Source organism: Ruditapes philippinarum, unplaced genomic scaffold (assembly GCF_026571515.1).
Source record: "Ruditapes philippinarum isolate M1 unplaced genomic scaffold, ASM2657151v2 ctg644_1_1_1_1, whole genome shotgun sequence".
NCBI lineage: Eukaryota > Metazoa > Mollusca > Bivalvia > Venerida > Veneridae > Ruditapes > Ruditapes philippinarum.
The window spans coordinates 38,440-62,125 of record NW_026859959.1 but is presented as its reverse complement, the minus strand read 5'-3'; the positions used below and the strand labels follow the sequence as shown (position 1 = coordinate 62,125).

At 33.4% G+C, this 23,686-nt stretch overlaps 2 protein-coding genes across 2 annotated transcripts in view; one reads left to right on the top strand and one right to left on the bottom strand.

Moving 5' to 3' along the window:
* The window catches only part of LOC132758416 (transmembrane channel-like protein 7), a 32,226-nt gene extending 21,485 nt beyond the window's left edge, over positions 1-10,741 (top strand). The window contains exons 17-19 of the mRNA XM_060750088.1: positions 1,284-1,463; positions 7,800-7,878; positions 9,839-10,741. Coding sequence (XP_060606071.1) covers positions 1,284-1,463; positions 7,800-7,878; positions 9,839-9,907 — 328 coding nt within the window. The 3' untranslated portion in view covers positions 9,908-10,741. The remainder of the gene's footprint in view (positions 1-1,283; positions 1,464-7,799; positions 7,879-9,838) is intronic.
* A 22-nt stretch (positions 10,742-10,763) lies between these two features.
* LOC132758415 (lanC-like protein 2) lies at positions 10,764-23,629 on the bottom strand. The gene is made up of 9 exons (XM_060750087.1): positions 23,414-23,629; positions 21,231-21,348; positions 19,537-19,747; positions 16,292-16,436; positions 15,321-15,461; positions 13,249-13,434; positions 12,548-12,724; positions 12,067-12,136; positions 10,764-11,564 (listed from the first exon to the last, which is right to left on the bottom strand). The coding sequence occupies exons 1-9, from the start codon at positions 23,495-23,497 to the stop codon at positions 11,485-11,487; spliced, it is 1,212 nt and encodes a 403-aa protein (XP_060606070.1). The 5' UTR covers positions 23,498-23,629; the 3' UTR covers positions 10,764-11,484.
* Positions 23,630-23,686: the final 57 nt, after the last annotated feature.

The window sequence follows — 23,686 nt, the reverse complement described above, 5'->3', positions numbered from 1 at the left end:
TTCAAGGTCAAGGTCACACTTGGAGGTCAAATATTAACATAGTCTGTTACAGGGTATATTTGGTGTCCGGTCCATAACTTTGTCATTTATCAAAGGAATTTGAGATAACTTGGCACAAATGTTTGTTATAATAAGACGATGTGTCATGTGCAACAACCAGACCCGTACCTTTGGGGTCAAGGTCGTACTTGCTCATTCAAGGTCAACTTGTCTAATTGAGGGTATATGTCGTGTCCGGTCCATAACTTTCTTATCTATGAAGGACTTTTGTAAATACTTGCCATAATTGTGCACAATAATCAGATGATGTGTCATGCGCAAAAACCCGTCACCTACCTCCAAGGTCAAGGTCACACTTGGAGGTCAAATACTTACATAGTCTGTTACAGGGTATATTTTGTGTCCGGTCTATAACTTTTTCATAGATCAAAGGATTTTGAAAATACTTCGCACAAATAGTCACTATAATAAGAGGATGTGTCATGCGCAACACCTGCATCCCTACCTCCAAGGTCAAGGTCACACTTAGAGGTCAAAGATTTACGTAGTCTGTTATAGGGTATATTTTGTGTCCAATCTATAACTTCTTCATAGTTCAAGGGATTTTGAAAATACTTGGCACAAATAGTCTCAATAATAAGACGTTATGTCATGCACAACACCTGCTCCCCTACCTCCAAGGTCAAGGTCACACTTAGAGGTCAAAGCTTAACATGATAGATTTTTAAATTCCGTGTTTCATTTTATTTTTTTTAACAAATTTATTGTTACATTTGCAGATCTAGCATTGATCATAATTTTGGACTGAATGTCCTGAGATCCATACCTCAATCTTTTGAAATAGCACAATTTAATGCTTCATATAAAACTCCCAGGGCGGGGGACGTTGGTAACTCTGTTACAAATTCTTGTTATTTTTATTATTAATAATTTATTATTATTAGTATTATTATTATAGAAACGGCTAAAGCCGTCCATATGGCAAATACGCCAAAAATAACAGGGACGGCATAAGCCGTCCCTATGGCAGTGAAATGGTTAATATGGGTTACACTAAGAAACAAAATACATGTATTTATCGTAAATATCTGTTCCTATGCATTGTTTTCATTTGACAGCTCAGACAATTGTCTGTCAGAAACTTAAGGATTAATGTACAGATGTTGATTACATAATTGGAACTTTTAGTGAAAAATAAACAGATAATTGTGAGATTTAAGGTACTTGTAAAATAAATTTGTTTTTTTAGTGAAATATTTCCTTAAATAAATTTATGATTTCAGTTCAGATATAGTCAATCTAGGACAGACTGCCAAGCCTGGTGCCTATTGTGGTCCATTTGGCTCAGAGAAACCTACCAGAGCATACACAAGGTTCAAGTCTCACCAGTCGGCCTGGATGACATCGCTACTAGGATACCTGGTCTCAGAACCCGTTCTAATTACAACATTTATGATACTTTTGTAAGTAATGTTGAATCTAGCTATCACTGTACATACATTCAAAAAAATCAGTGAATCTTAATTCCAAGTTTTGTTATGAAATTACATAACCACTTTCGCTGCCCAATTTTGAATAAAAAGCTTGATTTTTTTCATGCACCCCAAAAAGGGGAGGCACATAGTTTTTTGTAAATTCCGTCCTTCCATCCATCTGGTCCATCACTTTGTCCTTTATGGATGGATTTTAAATAATTTTGTATAAATTTGTAGCACATTGAGGCAATGTGTCATGAGCAAGATCTTGGTCTGAAGCTCAAGGGTCAAAGTCACACTCTGTCTTCAAAGGAAATTTGTGATAAAAAATGCCCCGATGTTCGTGTCTTATCAACAATTCTGTCATTCCCAGTTGGATTGAAAAATAATTATGCATAAATGTGTTAGTCATAATGATGAAGTGCCCCATACAAGAATAAGGTTCCTGCCTCAAAGCTAAAGGTCTAACTCATGATATGAGCCGTGTCATGACAAAACCAACATAATGGGTTTGCGACCAGCATGGATCCAGACCAGCCTGCGCATCCGTGCAGTTTGATCAGGATCCATGCTGTTCGCTATCAGTTTCTCTACTAGAGTTGGTAAGTGAACAGCATGGATCCTGATCAGACTGCGTGGATGCGCAGGCTGGTCTGGATCCATGCTGGTTGCAGACGCACTATGTTGGTTTTGTCATGACACGACTCATATGAATTTTTATATAAGTACACTGATGTTTGTGTCTGACCAACAAATCTGTCATTCCTGGATGGATTAAAAAATTATGATGCACAAATGTGTTAGACATATTATGACCATGTGGAGGATCAGGTCTCTACCTCAAACGTCAAGGTCACACTTGTATACTATTCATGTTATGAATTTTTTCATAAAATTGCAATTCTGTCTTTTCTTGATAGATTTCAAATTAATTTGGCATACATATGTATGACATGATGATGTGTCACAAATAGGGGTAAAGTATCCAGGTTAAAGTTCAAGGTCACTCTTGTATGTCAAACATGATGTGTCTTCTTTTGTGCTTCATGGAAAATTATGCATAAATATGCTGCCTATTAAGATTATATATGTAATGAACAAAATTTAGCTCAGCAGCCCAAAGGTCAGGTTCATACTTCAAAAGTCATGATAGGTCATTTTTTGTGTCGCCTCTACGGAGTAGTGGTGACATATAGGGATCACTTCTCTGTCGTCCGTCTGTCCGTCCGTCACAAAACTTGTCCGGACTACTCCAATCAACCAGTGAAGCAACCATTCAGGACATAAATAAGATAATAACTCACAATAAAACACAGACAAAAGAAGCTGATATAATCGTCCTACACACAGGCATAAAAAACATCTCAAATGCGAACTCTCCTCAGTCCATATGTGAAGATTTTACTGACCTAGCTACTTCCATACAATCAGCAAACCACAATGTGAAAATAGCTGTATCATCCATTCTGCCAAAAAGGAGAGATTTATTATCAAGAAAAAATATTGATGAAGCAAATAATCTACTAGAAAAGCTTTGCAAGAACAAAGGATTCCTCTTCCTAGATAATACAAGCGCATTCATGAAATATGATAAGGTAAATCAGAATCTCTACTATGATGAAGTACAACTGAATAAAGAAGGTTCAGCTATATTGGGAAGGCAAATTAATGCAGGCATTAGAAAAATCCTTGGGATTAATACCAACAATTCCGGAAAACAAGAAAACAATTTCTCTAGAGAAAGTGTAAATTTTCGGAATGCCAACATCTGGCATGGAAATGCTCGGCGACATCAACATCCCCATCAAAGATTCCGAATGTATCAGGGACCATGGAATCCCTGGCCAAGGACAACATGGATGAGACCACACCAGTTTTATTAAATGAAAACCGTGATGAAACTGTACTGAACATTACAAATCAAAATGAAAGGATAACAAAACATATTAAAACTATTTCTGAAAATCAAAATTCTATGGATTATGATGAAAGAACAGATTTGCCTCTTCAAACTTTGAGTGAAGTAATATTCGACAAAAAAGGAATTAACTTTTTTCATTTAAACATTCACTACCTGTATCCTAAAATAAATGAAATCAAAAATTTAGTTGACAAATATCCAGACATTGACATACTAGGCCTACAAGAAACTTTCCTAAGTGATGTTTTTGATGACTCAGAGATATCTTTAAATAATTATCAACTCTTTAGACGTGACAGAAAATCAAATGGTGGTGGACTTGTTTTGTTTGTTAAAAATTCATTGCCATGTGAACTAAGATCTGATTTACAATCTGAAAATACTGAATCAATATGGCTCGAAATGAAACTTGAAAAGCAAAAACCCTTTTTGATAGGCTACATTTATAGGCCACCTTCGTCATTAACTTCATGGAATGATAACATTGAAGAAATTCTTGAAAAAATATTTGTTGAAAACAAAGAAATAATTCTTTTTGGAGATTTTAACTATAATTTTGGAACTACAGGTTCAAATAACTCAGCATGGAATAATATTATTAATACATTTAATCTGTCACAACTTATAACACAACCTACAAGAGTTACATCAACATCATCAACTATTATTGATCATGTCTATAGTAATCAATCACAAAATATATCATACATTACTGTCCCTATACTTTCTATTAGTGACCACTTTCCAATAATTTTCACAAAACAAACTATCAAAAATGTTAATAAAGGTCCAATTCATTTTACAATCAAATACAGGTACTTAAAGAACTTCAACGCTGATAAATTTCTAGATGATCTGTCAAAACAACCATGGTCCCTTATTGATATGTTTAATGATCCAGATGACGCTTTAGACACTTTTAATAAATTATTTTTGGAAACTCTCAATATACATGCTCCATACAAACAAAAACGAGTTAAGCATAAAAACCAAGCTGATTGGTTCAATGAGGATATAGCTAATGCAATACATAACAGGGACTATGCAAAAAAGAAAAATAATGTTGATGACTTCAAATATTGGAAATTAAAAGTGAAAAAACTTATTCATACAGCAAAAAAAGATTTCTTTCATTATGAAATAAACTCAAATAAGAAAAATCCTAAAAAACTTTGGAAAAACTTGAAAAACCTATCAGGCAAAACAAATGTTCAACAAAATTCTTACATAAATGATGAGAATGGTTTACCGATAACTGATCCCAAATTAACAGCAGAAACCTTTAATACTTTCTTTGCAAGTGTATTTGAAAAAGCTGAAAATGTATCAGAAGGATTATCATATGAATTGAAAACTGCTTTACAAGAATCTGTTAAATCCAAAATTTCAAATCAGTCAAATAAATATGAAATACCCTTTGTTGACTTAAGCTATGTAAATCAGAAACTCAATAGTCTAGACGCCACAAAAGCAACAGGCCTAGATGGTATTGGTGCAAAATTCCTAAAAACAGCAGCTGATGTCATAAGTAAACCTCTATGTAGTATTATAAATCTAAGCATAAAAAGTGGAAAATTTCCAACTCAGCTAAAACAGTCAAAGGTAACACCAATTTACAAAAAAGGACCAAAGGGAGACAAAAATAATTACAGACCAATTTCAGTACTTCCCCTTATCTCTAAAATAATTGAAAAACATGTATCAGACCACTTAAAGCTCTATTTAGAAACAAACCATTTACTTTACACTGCTCAATCAGGTTTCAGGGCACATCATTCATGTGAGACAGCTCTTACAAATATAATTGATAATTGGATCAGTGCTCTGAATGATGGCAAACTTGTCGGAACTGTTTTTCTAGACTTATCAAAAGCCTTTGATTTAGTAAACCACCAAATTTTTCTAGAAAAACTACTTTTCTATAATTTCTCTTCACATACTATAGATTGGATAAGATCTTATCTATCAGACAGGTCACAAAAAGTAAATGTGTCTGGTGTTTTATCTGAACCAGCTGAAGTTGTCTCAGGAGTGCCTCAGGGCTCAGTCCTTGGGCCCCTACTATTTTTGATATACATAAATGACATCCATCTTCATGTTAAACAGTCAACTACCGATATGTTTGCAGACGACACTTCCCTTACTTCTACTGGAAGTACTTTAACGGAAATGAATTATAATCTTCAAACTGATCTTGATAGTGTTAGCACATGGTGTAGGCAAAATGCAATGATATTAAATGCACAAAAAACTAAGGCCATAAATTTCTCTTTAAAAAATACTAAATCAAAAAATACTGCTTCATCTACTCTGCACCTTCAAAACAAAGAGATAGAATTTACAGACACTGAAAAACTGCTAGGAGTCCAGGTTGACAAAAATCTTAAATGGAAAACACAAATTCAAAATATTATTAAAAAATGCAATTCACAGCTCTATTTGCTTCTTAGAATCAAACAGTACCTTGATCTCCACTCCAGAAAACTCTTTTTTTAATGCTTATATTTTGCCACATATTGACTACTGTTGCACTATTTGGGGAAACTGCAGTAGTGAATTACTTTCGCAAATTGTGAACTTTCAAAAAAGAGCTGCAAGAATTATTTTAGACAAAAGTTTTGATACCCCATCAAATATTCTATTTAAAGAATTAAATTGGATGTCCTTTGATCAAAGAATTATGTACAAAAAGGCAATCCTCATGTATAAATCTATAAATGAACCATCCTTTCCTATTTATATGAAAAATAAATTCCAAACAATAAATGACAAACATGACTTTAACTTAAGATCTATACAAAATGAAAAACTAACTGTACCCAAACCAAAAACAGAATTTTTTAGAAAATCATTTAATTACTCTGGTCCTGTGGTATGGAACAGCATACCAATCCATATTCGAAATTCTGATACCCTGAGGAAATTTCAATCCTCCTATATCCAGTGGCAATTTTCTAACTAATTGTTTGTACATATTGTTTCAAAAACATATACTTTCCATGCTGAAGTTATGAAAATGTCACTTCTCTATGTAAGAAGAAAAAAGTGTTTACTTATTTATTGTATTGATATGATGTTTAATGTACATATTATGTTGTCTAAATGTTGATTGTGATTGTATTTTATGTTGTTTTGTATATACTGAGGCCCGCATGGAAGATCGGGAAACTGAATGTGTTAGCCTCATAAAATAAAGTCGTTACTTACTTACTTACTTACTTACTTACTTACTCCTCATAAACTACTGGTGCAATTTCATCCAAACTTTACAGGAATAATCAGTACCAAGTCTAGTTGTGCATATTGTCAGCATTTTCAGGTTCAATGATTTTTGTCAGAGTTATGGCCCTTTAATAATTTTTATTTTTAAAGTTTGTCCGGACTACTTCTCTTATACCACTATTGCAATTACAATGAAACTTTACAGGATTGATCTGTAGCTCAAGTTCTTGCGCATATTGCACGGGTTTTACGGTTGAATGCTTTTTGGCTGAGTTATGGCCCTTTGATAAAAAGGTGTTTTTTGTGTGTTGCCAGATACACAAAAGCTTGTCCTGACTTCTCATAAACTACTGGTGCAATTTTATCCAAACTTTACAGGAATGATCAGTACCAAGTCTAGTTGTGCACTGTCTGTCTATCTGTCCGTCTGTCACAAATCTTGTCCCAACATGAAATTGGCCATCATGAGGCGACACATGTGATCACTGATCGCTCTTGTTTTGTCATTCAGTGACAGATTTTGTAGTAACTTGGCTTAAATATCTGGTATGTTAAAACAATTTGTGATGAGTCTGTAGCTTAAAGATCAAGGTCACACTAAATAGTACATTGATGGTTATATCCAGTCATCAATTCTGTCATTTATGAATGGATATTGAAATAACTAGGCATTCTGTGGCACATTAGTAAAACATGTGGGTCGACAATTTATAAAGTTTAAAAGGTGAAGGTTTTACTTGAAAATAGTACATTGATCTGGCCATATCTTTGTCACTCAATAATGGATGCTTTTTTAAATAATTGGACTCACTGAAAATATGAGAAAGTATGTTAATGTTTTCATATTCTTGTAACATCCTTTCTATAGTAACCAAACCATGCCTTTGATGCAAGTCAAAGTTCATGGTTTCTCATGGTTTGCAACAACAGTTTTTTTTGTTTGTCTTTTTTAAAAGAGAGTTTATTTAAAACATTCTGCTCAACAATAATTACCCTAGAATTAAAGACAGGAATGCCTCGTATGTTTAATATTTCAAAATTGTTACTGTAAGTGTGGTATTAACTATTATGAAAAAGCTTTACATATGGTAAACAAATCTTTTTCGGCATTGTTACTTTAAAACTGGTCAAAATCTTTGAAGTTGACACTTGTGTAATTATTTGTTGGTGTTGTTTTTCAGCTCTTTAACGATTCATCAGAAAAGAAGACTAGGTACTGCAAAGAAAGACATGGTTGTCCTACAAGCTGAATTAAGTCAGGTTAAAATTTATACACCATTTTTTAGATAGATTTTCAAGCTGTTCTTAATGGTAGCTTTGTAAAAGGCAGGTTTTGCACATGAGAAAGTTTATCAAATTTTGTTTTAAGAGTTTGTCTTCCTGTTATATTCATAAATGTAAACATGCTTGTTTGTTTGTTGGGGGTGGGGTGGATAAAGAAATTAAATGTATGAAGTGTTAGCAGGTTATCTCTCCAACAAGTTTTAAGTTTTGTATTTTTAGCTCACCTGTCAAAGTGACAGGGTGAGCTTTTGTGATCGCTTTTCGTCCGGTGTCCGTCGTCCGTCCGTCCGTCGTCCGTAAACTTTCTCTTTAAATGACATCTCCTCATAAACCACTAAGCCAATTTCATCCAAACTTCACAGGAATGTTCCTTTGGTGGTCACCTTTAAAAATTGTTCAAAGAATTTAATTCCATGCAGAACTCTGGTTGCCATGGCAACCGAAAGAAAAAACTTTGAATATCTTCTTTTAAAAAACCGTAAGAGCTAGAGCTTAGATATTTGGCATGAAACATCTTCTAGTGAGTGTCTACCAAGTTTGTTCAAATAAAAGCCCTGGGGTCAAAATTGGCCCCGCCCCGGGGGGTCATTGATTTTCCCTATATGCATATAGTAAAAAGTTAAAAAATCTTCTTTTAAAGAACCCAAAGAGCTAGAGCTAATATATTTAGCATGAAACATGTTCTAATGGGTGTCTATCAAGTTTGTTCAAATAAAAGCCCTGGGGTCAAAATTGGCCCCGCCCCGGGGGTCATTGATTTTCCCTATATGCATATAGTAAAAACTTAAAAAATCTTTTTTTAAAGAACACAAAGAGCTATAGCTAAGATATTGAGCATTAAACATGTTCTAATGGGTGTCTACCAAATTTGTTCAAATAAAAGCCCTGGGGTCAAAATTGGCACCGCCCCAGGGGGTCATTGATTTTCCCTATATGCATATAGTAAAAACTTAAAAAATCTTCTTTTAAAGAACCAAAAGAGTTAGAGCTAAGATATTTAGCATGAAACATGTTCTAATAAGTGTCTACCAAGTTTGTTCAAATAAAAGCCCTGGGGTCAAAATTGGCCCTGCGCCGGGGGGTCATTGATTTTCCCTATATGCATATAGTAAAAACTTAAAAAATCTTCTTTTAAAGAACTCAAAGAGCTATGGCTAAGATATTTAGCATCAAACATGTTCTAATAGGTGTCTACCAAGTTTGTTGAAATAAAAGCCCGGGGGTCAAAATTGGCACCGCCCGGGGGGTCATTGATTTTCCTTATATGTGTATTATAGCAAAAACTTAAAAAATCTTCTTTGAAAAAACCCAAATAGCTAGAGTTAAGATATTAAGCATGAAACATCTTTTAGTGAGTGTCTACAAAGTTTGTTTAAATAAAAGACCTGGGGTCAAAATTGGCCCCGCCCCGGGGGTCATTGATTTTCTTTATAATGTTAGCAAAAACTTAAAATCTTCTTTGAAAAAACTCAAATAGTTAGAGTTTAGATATTAAGCATGAAACATCTTCTAGTAAGTGTCTACAAAGTTTGTTCAAATAAAAGCCCTGGGGTCAAAACTGGCCCGGCCTCAGGGGTGTCATGTTTTTAACTATATGTGTATAGTAAAAACTTTAAAAAAATCTTCTTTTAAAAAGCCCAATGAGCTAGAGCTTAGATGTTTAGCATGAAACATCTTCTTATGGGTGTCTACCAAGTTTGTGCAAATAAAAGGCCTTGGGTTAAATTGGCCCTGCAACATTGGGGGGGTTGGGGGGGGGGGCCTATATACAGGTGAGCGACCTCAGGGCCATCATGGCCCTCTTGTTATTTTTAAATATTCATCTTAAACAACTAAGAGACTGTTCCCATTATAAGAATGGTGAGTACATGACTAAAAGATTTAGCAGGTTCAGCATAGTATCGGTTAAGTTAATTTGATGTGCTCTTTGTTTCAGGAGAGAGAAGAAAATGAAAAGTTGATTAAAAAGTTACATATTATGGGTGTAGGATTTGACAGACACTGATATAACCACATGCTCGTTTTCAGAAGTCTTCTATTAGTCTGAAGAAGTTTTTAATAATTTTTTTTTAAAGGCAGTTCCATGTGTTTAAAGATCTACCGAAGATTACTTGAGGATATCTACCAAGGCATTATTGACTAAAAGTACAGTTGTATTAATTTTACTTGCATAGTGTTAATTTGAGCCAGAAATTAATAAGATTGTTTTGTATGACCAGTATTCATTCAGCCAAGTTTTGTGAGAACTTCACTACATGTTGTTTGTAAACAAGATATCTGCAGGCCAATTTTTTTGTTTTAAGATGTTTTGAAACAAATACAATTAATTAGGATGAAGTTAAAGAAGAAAAAGAAAAGAACATTGCATTTGTTTCTTAAAATATTATGTACTTCTTATTATCATTGTTAGTAGTGTTAATTTATCTAAAAACAAAGACTAAGCTCTCCAGTGCTTTATATATAACATTGATAAAAATGTTGCAATATGCAACTAGAGTACAAAACTAGAGCTTGTCACAAATGCCAAATACCCCAGACACTGGCTTGTCAGAAAATGGCTTTTGCACTGCACTTTTTCTCACTCAGATGTATCTACCTACAAAGTTTCAAGCTGATACCTTTTATAGTTCACAAGTTATGTCCTGGACAAAGTTCAAAGTGTAAAAATGAACAAAGGGCAATAACTCCAAAATTAGGGAAGGGAGAGTTGCAGTTCTCCACCTCACTTCTACTTTCAAATCTAATCCATGTGTCAAAAGACCATATAAGTACTTGAATTAACCACCTTAGTCATATTACAACCCTTAAAATAATACTGGACAGAACAAAGTCATGAAAGGGTTTAGAAAAAGGAACCAAAGTAAACATTTACATTTTATCAAGACTATAAATTCATAAACAGAAAAATCATAAACATAATAAATAAATAAATTTAATACATAACATCAATGTAAATCAATAAATAAAAATTAGTCTTCACAAAAAAGTCAACAATGGCACTGTCACACAACATTATTTCATACCTAACACAAACAATACATGTGTCCCAAAACAAACAAACTGATAGACACATTTTTTTTGCAGTTGATAATGGAACACTGAATTTTTTCCAATCTAAATTGTAGCTACAAACCTAAATTCAATTTCTTTGAAAAAATATACAGTGTAACAAAGGATTTTTTTTTGGCAAAGGAAAGCGTAACACAAAATTAAATGCTTGTTTTCAAAGTCATTTTTTTTTACTGGAATCCAGTACATGTTCTTTATCTACTTTGAAAACTTCCATTTCATTGGAACCACAAATATTTCTTAGTCTAATGTATATATTGTTCAATTGAAAATAAAACTTGTGTAATTGTTAAGTTATCATAAAACACAATGAAACCTTATTCTATCACTTCCATGCAGTCATTAAGACATGCTGTAATGTCCTTTTCTTTCCCTTAAGCAATACTTCTTTTTTCTTCAAGATGAATAAAGACACAATCATAGAGTTGTGTTGAAAACAAAAGGTGGTATTTTCTAAACTTTGCATTCCTACAGCTACTCAAAGAGCAAGTTCAGCTTACAATACAGTTAATTTTATGGCAAGTCAAATGCTGGAAACTTGGCATTCTTTGGATGAAGTAAATCAGCTAGAAAGTAGATAGTTCCAGCTAGACCTGAAAATAAATTAAATTGATGCAGATATATAAAAACATAATGGGATGTTACTGTGTTTAGTATCAATATTTCAGTGCTTATACCAGTCTGGTGTACCCAACATGTGTTCTGACAGTTCATGGTTTCTGTAAAAGTACTTGCCCTGTTTTCACTGTTCACATGATGTGTTTTAAGAATTTTCAATGTCTTTTTTTAATTGATCAGTTGCAGTCACATCATTAAAAAAAATGTACACTGTGTATGATAAAAGACTGATCCACCAGTAAAGAACATGCTGATGTTTTTCTACCAATTAACAATGTTTCTACCACATTATTTTTGTCATATCTTGACTGTCTATCCTTAAAACCAGCTTCCTTATAAAACTAACCAGGAATTATCAATTTCTATGTAAGTGACTGACTACTGATCCCACATGATTTCTAAATCAGTGTTGGGAGACAAATAAACATTAGACTAGATGTCCGAGATTATATATTGAGGAAGCAAGTAAAACGTTACCTTCAAATAGCGAGTAAGGATGATCAGGAACTCTAACTCTTACATTTCTTTCCATCATCACCGTTGCAAACTGCCAGCATAAATAAGGAAAAAAACTTGAAAATTTGCCTCATTAGAGAAACATAGATACATTGACAAGACAGGACAACAACAAGTTTTTACTTAAGCATTTTGCAAAAAGAATAAAGAATAATAATGAACTGGATGTGATAATTAATAATGTTTCCTCCTGCAGTGGCAAAGTTAAGTACACTATATATGGATATGAAATATAAATATTTCCTCTTGTATATACACAATACTATTTGAACATCTAAATTTGTATTCACTGAATTGTTACCCTTTCTATTTATCAGGCTAACAAGTATTAAAACTTGCCATGTTTAGCATGGTTCTTGTTATAATTTTATAATAAAAATGATGAGAAAAAGTTTAGGAAGTCACATCACGATGTAATAAATCTATCTGAGCTGGTACGAACCTTATAAGCCTTGTAGAGATAAGCCTGATCATCGGTAAGTTTATACATGGCAAGAAAAGCGTAGGCATTGCCCGAAATCCCGTGACAAAGCCCAAACCCCTTCTTTAACAGTCCACGTGACCAGATCACATCAGCACAAGCTTTCGCTGCTTGTAGGTATCTGTCTTCTCCAAACAACTGAAAATATTTTCCATATCATAAAAGAACTGTGAAATTTAAATATACCCTTGAAGAACCGACATATTTTGAACACTTTACAAATAGAATATATATCCAAAATATACCTGGGATATGCTCATTGTAAGTACCCATCATACATGTTTTTAAAATTACAATCTAGAATGGTAAATTACAAAAGTAAATGTAGTACTTGTAAAATACATAATATCTGTAGCTTCTTATCAAATAATAACTGTTTTATAAACAATCATGATGAGTTTCATTACAATCTAGCCGGCTAGTTCTAAAATATGACTCAAAATAGAAATTTTAAAAAATGAAGCATTGTCACCCCAAAACTGATGGGTAGCTTTTGACAGTATTTTAGAGTCTGATTTCAATACACATTCATGCAACATTTGATTAAAACTGGATTATCCAGATCTAAGATAAGGATCTGGGACGAAAAGACTGACGGACAATATAAATTAAATATCCTACTTACGATTTATCAGCTGGGGGAAAACAGTTTTGAACTTTACCTTGTAAGCTGAGATAAACATGTGTATCCAGCCTGGTGCACCATGACACCAATGTACAAGTTTATCACCAGTGGAACTTCCAATAGATGATGGACAATTTCCAGATGGAAATCTGAGTGTGAGCATATACTCTATACTGGGTCGAATCAGATCTTCTACATGTTTCTTCAGAGATTCATCTTGCACCTATTTTTATGGTAATTTTAATATGTTCTTTAAAATCATTAATTAGCATAAACAACATATATACGTTACATTCAAGCTTTATGTACCTTAAAGCCCCTAAATGTATCTTTTTTATACGCCCGTTTGAAAAACGGGACATATTATGGGAACGCCCCTGGCGGGCGGGCGGGCGGGCGGCGTCCAATTTTGTCCGGAGCATATCTCGTACATGTATGGAGGGATTTTAATGAAACTTCATAGAAATGTTCACCACTATGAGGAGCAGTGTCGCGCACATGAACCAGGTCAAAGGTCAAGGTCACACTTAGAGGTCATCGAAAAATGCTTGTCCGGAGCAAAACTTCCACATGTATAGAGGGATTTCAATATTACTTGGCACAAATGTTCACCATTGTGAGGCGGAGTGTCGCGTGCAAGATTCAGGTCCTTGTGGCCAAGGTCAAGGTCACACATAGAGGTCAAAGTTCAGATAAAAATATGAAGATGTGTATATGGACCATTTAGTCATCATTTATTGAGGGATTGTAACACAAATGGTCATTATCAAGACTATGGCTGTGATACATATAATTTAGGTCAATATATACAAGGTCAAGGTCACTAAAGATGATGAAATATCCAGATTTTGTAAATAGAATTTAATCAAAGGGCAACAACAAAGTTATTACTTTTTTCATAAATGACTTACACAATTACTCCCCTTGATCTACTTTCACTTTCAATTCTAAAAATAGAATTTAATCAAAGGGCATAAAATAATCCTCTTTCTTGGACTTGAGTATGTTCTAAAGAATGTAACATTTATTTACACATGTTTCATTCATTGGTCAAGATTCTTAACTGTGATAACTATGGTGTTCTGTAGACTTGGTATTTGTTCATAAAGATCATACAGTAATTACCTTATCAAATGTAAATACTTTCTCATAGAAATTTAATTACATTTTAATTTTCAAGTAAATATCAGTTCAGCTCATTCAAAGATTAAGAATTGTAATGAAATGTATTTCCCTAGAATAAAATCTTAAATCAGAATTTTTTAGTTATTAAATTACAATTACATGTACTTTTTATCTTCCCTACTGATTTGTTTTAAGGTTCATTTAACAACACAGTGCCAAGGATAAAAACTTGCTTGCTAGATAACACTTATCCATAATGCCCCCATCTCCATCTAAAGCTTTCGTAAACGGGCGTATTTTGTGACTATGGCACCCTTGTTTCCTATATCGAGTATATTGTCACTAGATTTTAAATGAAAATATTTAGTTCTTATAAACACCAAGTTTGCTCATAAGCCGCTTTTATTGTCTTTGCGTACTCTGATATAGAAATTTGGCCACAACCACTTAATAATGTCATGACGCAACTGACATGCTATACCAAAAATAGATAAAAACATAACAGCCTAGTAGCTGTAATTGGAAGGCCAAGGTACTACTTCGATGACTGTAAATTTATTAAACATATAAGATTTATTTTCCATAAGTCAATATAATAAATCTTAAAAGAAATTTTAATTTTTGCTATTAAGTTTGTACATTTGTATTTTAATCAAAACAGACCGATTGCATAATATATTGTATTTCATACATAGTCAAAATGTTTATAAAAATATATATCTAAAGAATTAAGAATAAACATGTATTAAACATATTCATTGACTTAAATTTATATATTTTCATACAAAATGACCACTGGTCTATTCTATAGAACATGTTTTTTTTTTATCTCTTTATTTAAATTAAAAATACTGATAATATAAGAATATTACTATTTTAAATATCAATGTTCTAAAATTTCCCATGAAGGTACATGTATATTACAAATTGTATCAGAATAAGTGAGAATGTTTTATCATTAGAAATATAATAAATGATAGTTACAAGCATAAGAACATAGAAGATTCCTGCAAGGCCATGAGCTGCCCCAAGATAATGTTTCTCGTGCCAGGCATACATCAATGGATGTTGCCAACGCTCCTGTTGTGACATACTGATTCCAGAATCTATAATACATTTGTAAACCTGAAATAAAAATAAAAAAGACGTCTGTTTATATTGCAAAAAATTACACTTTCAATGGATAGGGACAGTTCTACATTACATCAAAAAACTTCCAGCCAATCTGTTCACTGAACATACAAATAGTGAATATAAACCATTACTTTATCATTAAAGTAGACAATATCTTAGTTTCAACTTTTTTTAGCACTATTGTGAAACCCTTCCTTATTTACATCCTGAATCTAGTCAAAGTACCGTAAGTGTAATATGATAAAACATTCATTGATAAAACATTGTTATAACCCCAGTGTGTCTCAAACTCATGATTCCTGAGATAAGAGGCAAACACCACTTTTCCTAGTTCTGTACATAGTCTTCATTAAAAATAAAATTATACTGCATTAGTTCACTAAAAGCCACAATTACGGGCCTTGTTATGTGGCCAAGTGGTTAAAGCATCAGACTAGTAATCTAAGGATTGCTGGTCCCAGTCAGGTTTTTAGCTCAAGCTGGGAACTTACACTCAGTGCTTAAAACTGGTTGCTTCCAAGAACAGTTTTGAGAACGTATCTCTTAAGGATCCTCTTTTATTGAAATACAATAAATTCTGTATATATTAATAACATGGCTATGTCACAAGTATAGAGTAAAGCCATGCAGTCTGACCAGACTCTTCTTTGCTTATTTTTTTTCAGTAATTTTATATTGTAACTCTTTAAGATTACAATGGACAGTTCTAAATGCACAGCAGGGTAAGTCCATTACAAAAATTTAGGTGAGTATTGATACAGCCTTACAAATCTATCAAGAAGGACAAGCTGATTCGTCACACAAATGAATGAATTGCCTACCCTGTGAATCACATCGGTATTAATACTGTCATTGCCTAGATGTGTTCTTACAAACAGCAAGGCATACAGGTAGCCTGCACGACCATACAGTAACTCATCTGGTAGGGACGGATCTGTACACACAGCATTCTGTAATCCTATCAGCCTATAAATAAATCAACATGCAAGTGCATTTACCTATGTATTAAATGTATTAAACTAGTATTATCTAATTTAAAACAAGAGCCCGGTTTGAGCCGGGTGATGCTCCCCGAATAGGTTTTGGACACAGGAAAATACACCTCTTGTAGTTCAGAGTAATGTCCTTGGAAAAAGTTCAAAGTGCAATAATTCCAAAATTAGGAAAGGCAGAGTTACTGTTCTTTCCACTGCACTTCTAATCACTGTTATCTATCAACTTACAAAGTTTCTTGTTGATATCTCTTATGGTTTCCGAGTTATGTTCCGGACAAATTAAAAAAGTAAAAATAAACAAATGGTTTCCGAGTTATGTTCCGGACAAATTAAAAAAGTAAAAATAAACAAATGGCAATAACTCCAGAATTAGGCAAGGCAGAGTTATGATTCTCATGCACTGCACATCTACCCATTGAGATACATCTAAATACAAAGTTTCATGTTGATATCTCTTATAGTTTTACAGCTATGTCCAGTACAAGATTTTTCTAAAAGGGGAGATAATTCAAAAATGAGGCTTAACAGAGTTATAATTTTTTGCACTGCACTTCTACTCAATGAGATCTATCTACCTACAATGTTTCATCTTGATATCTCTTATAATTTTAGAGTTATGTTCCGGACAAAGTTCAGTGTTAAAATTAACAAAGGGCAATAACTCCAAAATTAGGACAAAAAGAGTTATTGTTCTTATGCACTGCACATCTACCCATTGAGATCTATTCACCTACAAAGTTTCGTGTTGATATCTCTTATAGTTTTAGAGTTATGCCCCGGACAAGATTTTTCTATAAGGGGAGATAATTCAAAAATGAGGCTTAACAGAGTTATGGTTCTTTTGCACAGCACTTTTACTCAATGAGATCTATCTACCTACAATGTTTCATCTTGATATCTCTTATAGTTTTAGAGTTATGTTCCGGACAAAGTTCAAAGTGTTGAAATTAGCAAAGGGCAGTCACTCCAAAATTAGGACAAAAAGAGTTATTGTTCTTATGCACTGCACATCTACCCATTGAGATCTATTCACCTACAAAGTTTCATGTTGATATCTCTTATAGTTTTAGAGTTATGCCCCGGACAAGATTTTTCTATAAGGGGAGATAATTCAAAAACCGGGCAAAATAGAGTTATGGTTCTTTGACACTGCACTCCCCCCTCAATGCCCTCTACCACTGTATGAAGTTTAAACAAATTATCTCCAAGGGTTTTCAAGTTATGCTCCGGACAAGAAAACAGACGGATGTTCTCACAGGACAGCAATTATGTGGCTACTCTATTGTTCTCTCTATTGTTCTTTTTAGCCACACAAAAGAAAATAGCCACATAAAAGCATTACGGAATGAATGACATCAAAGAGAAAGAACAGTTACCTATTGTCCCTCTAGCCACATAATTACTCTCCTGTGAGTGCGGACGGACGGACAGACGGACAAGGCGCCGACTATATGCTCCCCCGAAATTTTTCGGGGAGCATAAAAAAACAGCATCAAAATGCATAGATATTCAAAAAAAAATCATAAAATTTTCAGTTTCATGTGACTGTGGTGTAACTGTCGCAGACACTGTTTGTCATATGACCACTTTCCAGTTGTTTCTGTACAGGTAAATCTGGGTAAATAATCCATGACAGTTAGCACCTAAGTAGAACCACACAATAACTTCCTCATATAAAGAATTTGAAGCTCTGGTGGGGTTTGAGTATACAGGGTTGAGAGGCAAATGATTCCAAATGGATATATTACTTTAATCACTTGGTCAAATTGACCCCTTATAGAGATTCATTGCAGTATAAGGAAGAAGTTATGCATAAAGTGTAAGCAGATAATAAACCTTTACCAGCTAGTGGTAACAGATTTTACCCATGCATGCAGTGCTGACCAAGATAAGAGCCCGCATCCTCCAGGCTGTCTAATCAGGGTCTGTACTGCTAGCTGTTCTATAAGTAAGCAGATATTAAGTAACTGCATGAATTGGGTTTGAAGAACAAAGATTATAGTTGGCTATACCAGCATAATTTTGAGAAAATAAAAGCTAAAGTAATGAATTTTTAGTCCCATATCATCTAATGATGTTGTCAACATTCAAAAGCATATTTAGACTTATGTTGTAGATTTTGAGAAAGTTTACAATCTTGAACTACTTCAAAATTTCAAAGGGGAGCGGTGGCCTAGTGGTTAAGGTGTCTGCCTCTCAACCCAGAGATCATGGGTTCGAGCCCTACTCGGGTCACGACCATGTTTCTCCATATGACACCAGTACTGGTTGGTTCCAGGAAGCGGACTCGAAAGTGATTAATATAAGTTGCAAGAACTTGTTTCGCAATCGAGCTTAAATAAATATGTTTAAACCAAAATTTCAAAAGCTAAGAAAGTAAAATCCTTTGTCCTAGGAGGCTATCTCGGGAATCCAAGTTAGCCTTGACACATAGGCATTTCGCTATTCTTCTGATAAAAAGCTCTATTATTTATCTATTATCAAAAATCCTGTAAAGACTGTCATAAATACATAAACAAGAGCAATTAGCGATCATATGTGTCTCCTGACTATAGCCAATTTAGCAGTTGTATTGAAAGGTGATTGATAGCTTCTGTGTAGCAGGAGACACAAAAATCATTATCAGGCCAAATAGTTGTTTTTTTTAAGGGCCATAATTCGGTCAAAATTCATCAACTGGAAAATCTATTGATTATAAACAATTACTTAAGAAATCGATCAATCATGTTTTATTCAAATTGCATTAGTAGTATGAGAAGAAGTCTGGACAAAACTTTAAAAAAAACGAACATAATTAAAGGGCCATAACTCTAACAAAATTCATAGAACTGGAAAATGAAAACGATATGCACAACTAGACTTGATAATGATCATTCCTGTAAAGTTAGGATGAAATTGTACCATTAGTTGTTGAAAAGCTAGTAGTTTGTACAAATTTTCAGACAAATCGACAAAGAACTTAGAAGTGACCTTTATAAGTCGCGGCTTATTTGTAGCATGTATCAGCTATTGTATAACAGGAAACACAAAATTCTGAATGCAAAGAAAAAACAACAATAACAAGTTTACACCTTTTCAGACAGTCTTCTGAAGCAGCTCTGTTACCAAGTTTGTTATAAATAACCGCTCCTAGAGCCAATGGTCCAGCATCACCACACAAAAATGAGATTCTGTGTCCTTTCAGCTTGCGTAGAGGTTGTCTAATACAGTCTAAAGCACATTCTAACTGCCCAAAATCTTGTTTCAGTGTAGAATAAAGATGAAGGTGCAAAAGAGCAACACCTGCGAGACAGCAAACAAAAACATGGAAATACTTGTTATTCCAAAAGCAATTCTTGTTTACCCAAAGGCAATACATATATAAACCAAATGGCAATACCAAAAACAAAGGCAATACCAATAAACCAAATGGCAATACCAATAAACCAAATGGCAATACCAATAAACCAAAAGGTAATAACAGTTTAATTTGGGGAAATGATCCATGTCCTATCTAATTGGGGAAAATTGTGTGGTGTCTGAAAGTGGGATATTTTTTAAATTGGGATTTTATTTTTAAAAAGTAAACACATTGATATCATATTTGTTTTTGTTTTATATCTTTATCAATAAAATTTTTAATTTTAATTAAGATTTTTGTAGGAAATATATATGTTAAATATATCTCAAGCTTATATATTCTGTAATTTTTGGGTTTTGAAACGGGAAAAAAATGTCTGTATTTTTTATTGGGAAGAGTTCTTTTACCAGACCCAAAATAAAGAAGGAAAAAATCACTGCCAGTACACCTAAGGCAATATCAGTATGCCAAAGGTACTTGTATCACCAGTACATGTACACTTAATACATGTATCTAGGTGTATCTTCTATCTCAAATCAGTAGATTGCAAACCTTTTGTTTTGATATCATGTAATTACATGCTTAATAGGGAATTGATCAATTGATGAAGTTCTTGTTATAAAGTGAAACTCAAAATTCCTGAAATTAATCATAAATAATATAAAAAATTCATTGCAAATAAAAAGCAAATAGTGATTTAGTGTCAATTTAGCACTAAGTCTAATGGACATGTTGCTTTATTCAGCTTTTCAGAAACTATTTAGCAGAAAGGCATTCATAAGCAAACAGATATTTACTCTATACCTTTAGTCCTGCAAAAAACTTGATACTATAGGGTCGGCAAAATCTGATTTTCACTTACTTGTTTTTTATCTAAAGCATTTCTTACCTGTGTAATTGATATGTATAAGTAACCCAGCTTGTTTGCATGATGTGTATTCTCAATTTAAATTCTGGAAAATTTTGACTTGTCTATACTATAACCTTGGCAATATGAACAGCTGATTTTGCCCCCACCCCTAGTATTGTATATTATATATAATTTTATGAGGACTCAAGATCTAAACTTGAACAGCCAACATTATAGGGTCAGGTCAGATTGCACATAGATTGACTGACAATTGGCTATATAATTGTGATTTAGACAAAAGTCATTATTTCTGCTAGCCACAAATGTTCAAAGCAAAGGGGTAGGCTAGTGGTTAAGGTGTTTGCCTCTAAACCCAGGGAACATGGGTTTGAGACCTATTTCAGTCATGACCAAAAAACTAATATGTTTCCTTGCATGACATCAGAACTTAAAAGTTCCAGAAAGCAGACTTGAAAGTGGTAAATAACTTTTCGAAGCTTTTACCATAATCATGCTAAAAATAAATATGTTTAAATTAATTTAAACTAAAACTTAAATGTTAAATCTGGGTTCACCTCCCATTCCAGTATATACAGATACACTATCTTCATCTTCATCACCTAGGCCCCTGTACAACCTCTCCAACAATCTCTCTATTTCAGCCTCTATTTTTTTGCTCAATGAATCCTTCAGCTGGAATGTTTCATCAAAAAAGACATTATCAATTATCAATCACTAGTAAAGGTGATAATAATGCACCTCTAGAGACATTGAAAAAATTAGAAATGCTTAAATAAAGAAGGTAAGGTTTGAATCTTTTAAGAATTTTCAATAGTGTATACACAAAATGTATTATAACCATCAAAATAATGTGTCTTTACCACAGTTCTAAAGCATCAATTATATGACATTTGTCGTTAAGTGTAGTGATGTTTTGCAAGGTAATAATGTATTTATAAATGAATGCCTGGGTTATAAAATTAATTGAAACTTTCCAGATTTTTAAATTGCCACGCTGAATTTAAGAGAATTTCCCACAATATAAATAAAAGTCTTTGACCAAACATTATGATTTAAAGAATTGATTTCACAATGGTACACTACATCTGTTAAAGTGTAAACTTAGGAAAAAACTAGAAATCTACTAATGGATAGGACATTTTATAATATATTTACATATATAATTTTTTAAAGTCAAGTGTTATATTGACCTTTAAATACTGACCTCCGATCAATAGCTCTTGGTCATCTACTAGTCATAACCAATCTCCACAACAAATCTTAGGACTGTAGGATTAAGCTACATGTATATATAGTTATAATGGTCAGTTAAGCTTGAAGTGGTAAAGGCCACAGTGTATTTGACCTTTGATCTACTGACCTCAAAATCAATAGGAGTCATCTACAAAAATGTACCAGTCATGATCAATCTCCACAACAAATCTTAGGACTGTAGGCTTAAGCTATCTATAGTTATAATGATCAGGTAAGCTTTAAGTGTTCTTGACCTAAATATAATGATCTATTGACCTCAAAATCAACAGGGGTGGATCTACAAGTCATGATCAACCTGACTCCACAACAAATCCTATGACTGTAAGCCACAAGTTATTGGCTGGACTTGTAAGCTTTTAGAAATCAAGGTTGTGGTGACCTTGGACCTAACCATAGGTGTTATCTGCGTATGTTGTCTACTGTCCATGGGTTATGTCCCTACCAAGTTACTGCAGGGCTTATTCCTTCTCAAGCTACATGTATTGATTGGACAAGGACATTAATATGTACAGACAACTCCATCACAGTAATTGCTCCAACTCATTTAGTGGGGGCATATTTATAATATAATTGATAGAAAGTACAGCCATTTTTAGTTAAAGGTTAAAGGTGAAATGATTTAAAATGGGACAAAATAATTATTTTAAAGGCCTGTTTGCATTCCTTTGACAAGATGATGTAATATGTATCTCTATAATGACAAAAAAGACAATATAAATCTACAACTATTTATTGTATCATAGTTTGGGGACTTTTCTGTTGAAAATGTGTCAGAGATAAATCGTATACATATACATGCACAGTGCCTTTACTGGAGTACAGGTATTAGTTACCCGCACTCCAGAGGATGCCCATTGATTGGTTCATATTGTCTGGGGTTTACATACATGTATTGACGACAGAGAAAGGGATAGTGATAGAAATATCATATTCAGATGCTTGTTCATTGGTTACTTTTTTCTTGGGTTTCATATTGTGACATCAGGGAACGTGATTTTATTTTTGACCATGATACAAAAGAGAAAGAACATCAAAACACTCGGCAATCAAATTTATACTCAGGGCTACGCCCTCTCGTACAAATCAGATAGCCTCGTGTTTCGATGTTCTTTCTATTACTTTCACTCAAAGTATTTTAATAGTCATAAAAAAATCTGTATATCTAATGATGACCTCTGTGCATTTTAGTTAACATTTCAAAACACTTAAAAGATTTCTCACCTGAGATCTGTAGACAAGTACCTAAAAATCATTAAAATTATCAATAATAATCTGTTAATAAGAATAAAATTTTGAGGAACAGTCAGCAAATATGTAGGTTATTCTTCTCAGAAACAGGGAGTGAGCTGTCAGTGAAGTAACATCAAGGAGGAATTGTTAATCTCTAGAATAGTCTGACTCCTATCCAAAACTGGTTCTAGTTGACTACTGTCCCACTTAGGTAAAAACTTCGCAATTAATGTTTTGCAAAAAGCATGCTTACCCTTCCATCTTCTCTTAGCATATGTTCACCATTATATTCTTGGAAAGTGTTGGAAAAACACCTGTCATCATGTACACTTTCCATCTTTCTGATTTTTAATTTTAAAATTCAATAATTTACTTTGATACTTCGAGTACTTTGATATTTAATTATTAAACGAAATTTAATTTCACTTTTTTTCATTTTAATTGATATTCAATTTAAAAGTTGATAAAATTTATATGATATACCCTGTTTATTATAAAAGTGCTAATAATTCATCAACATTAATAA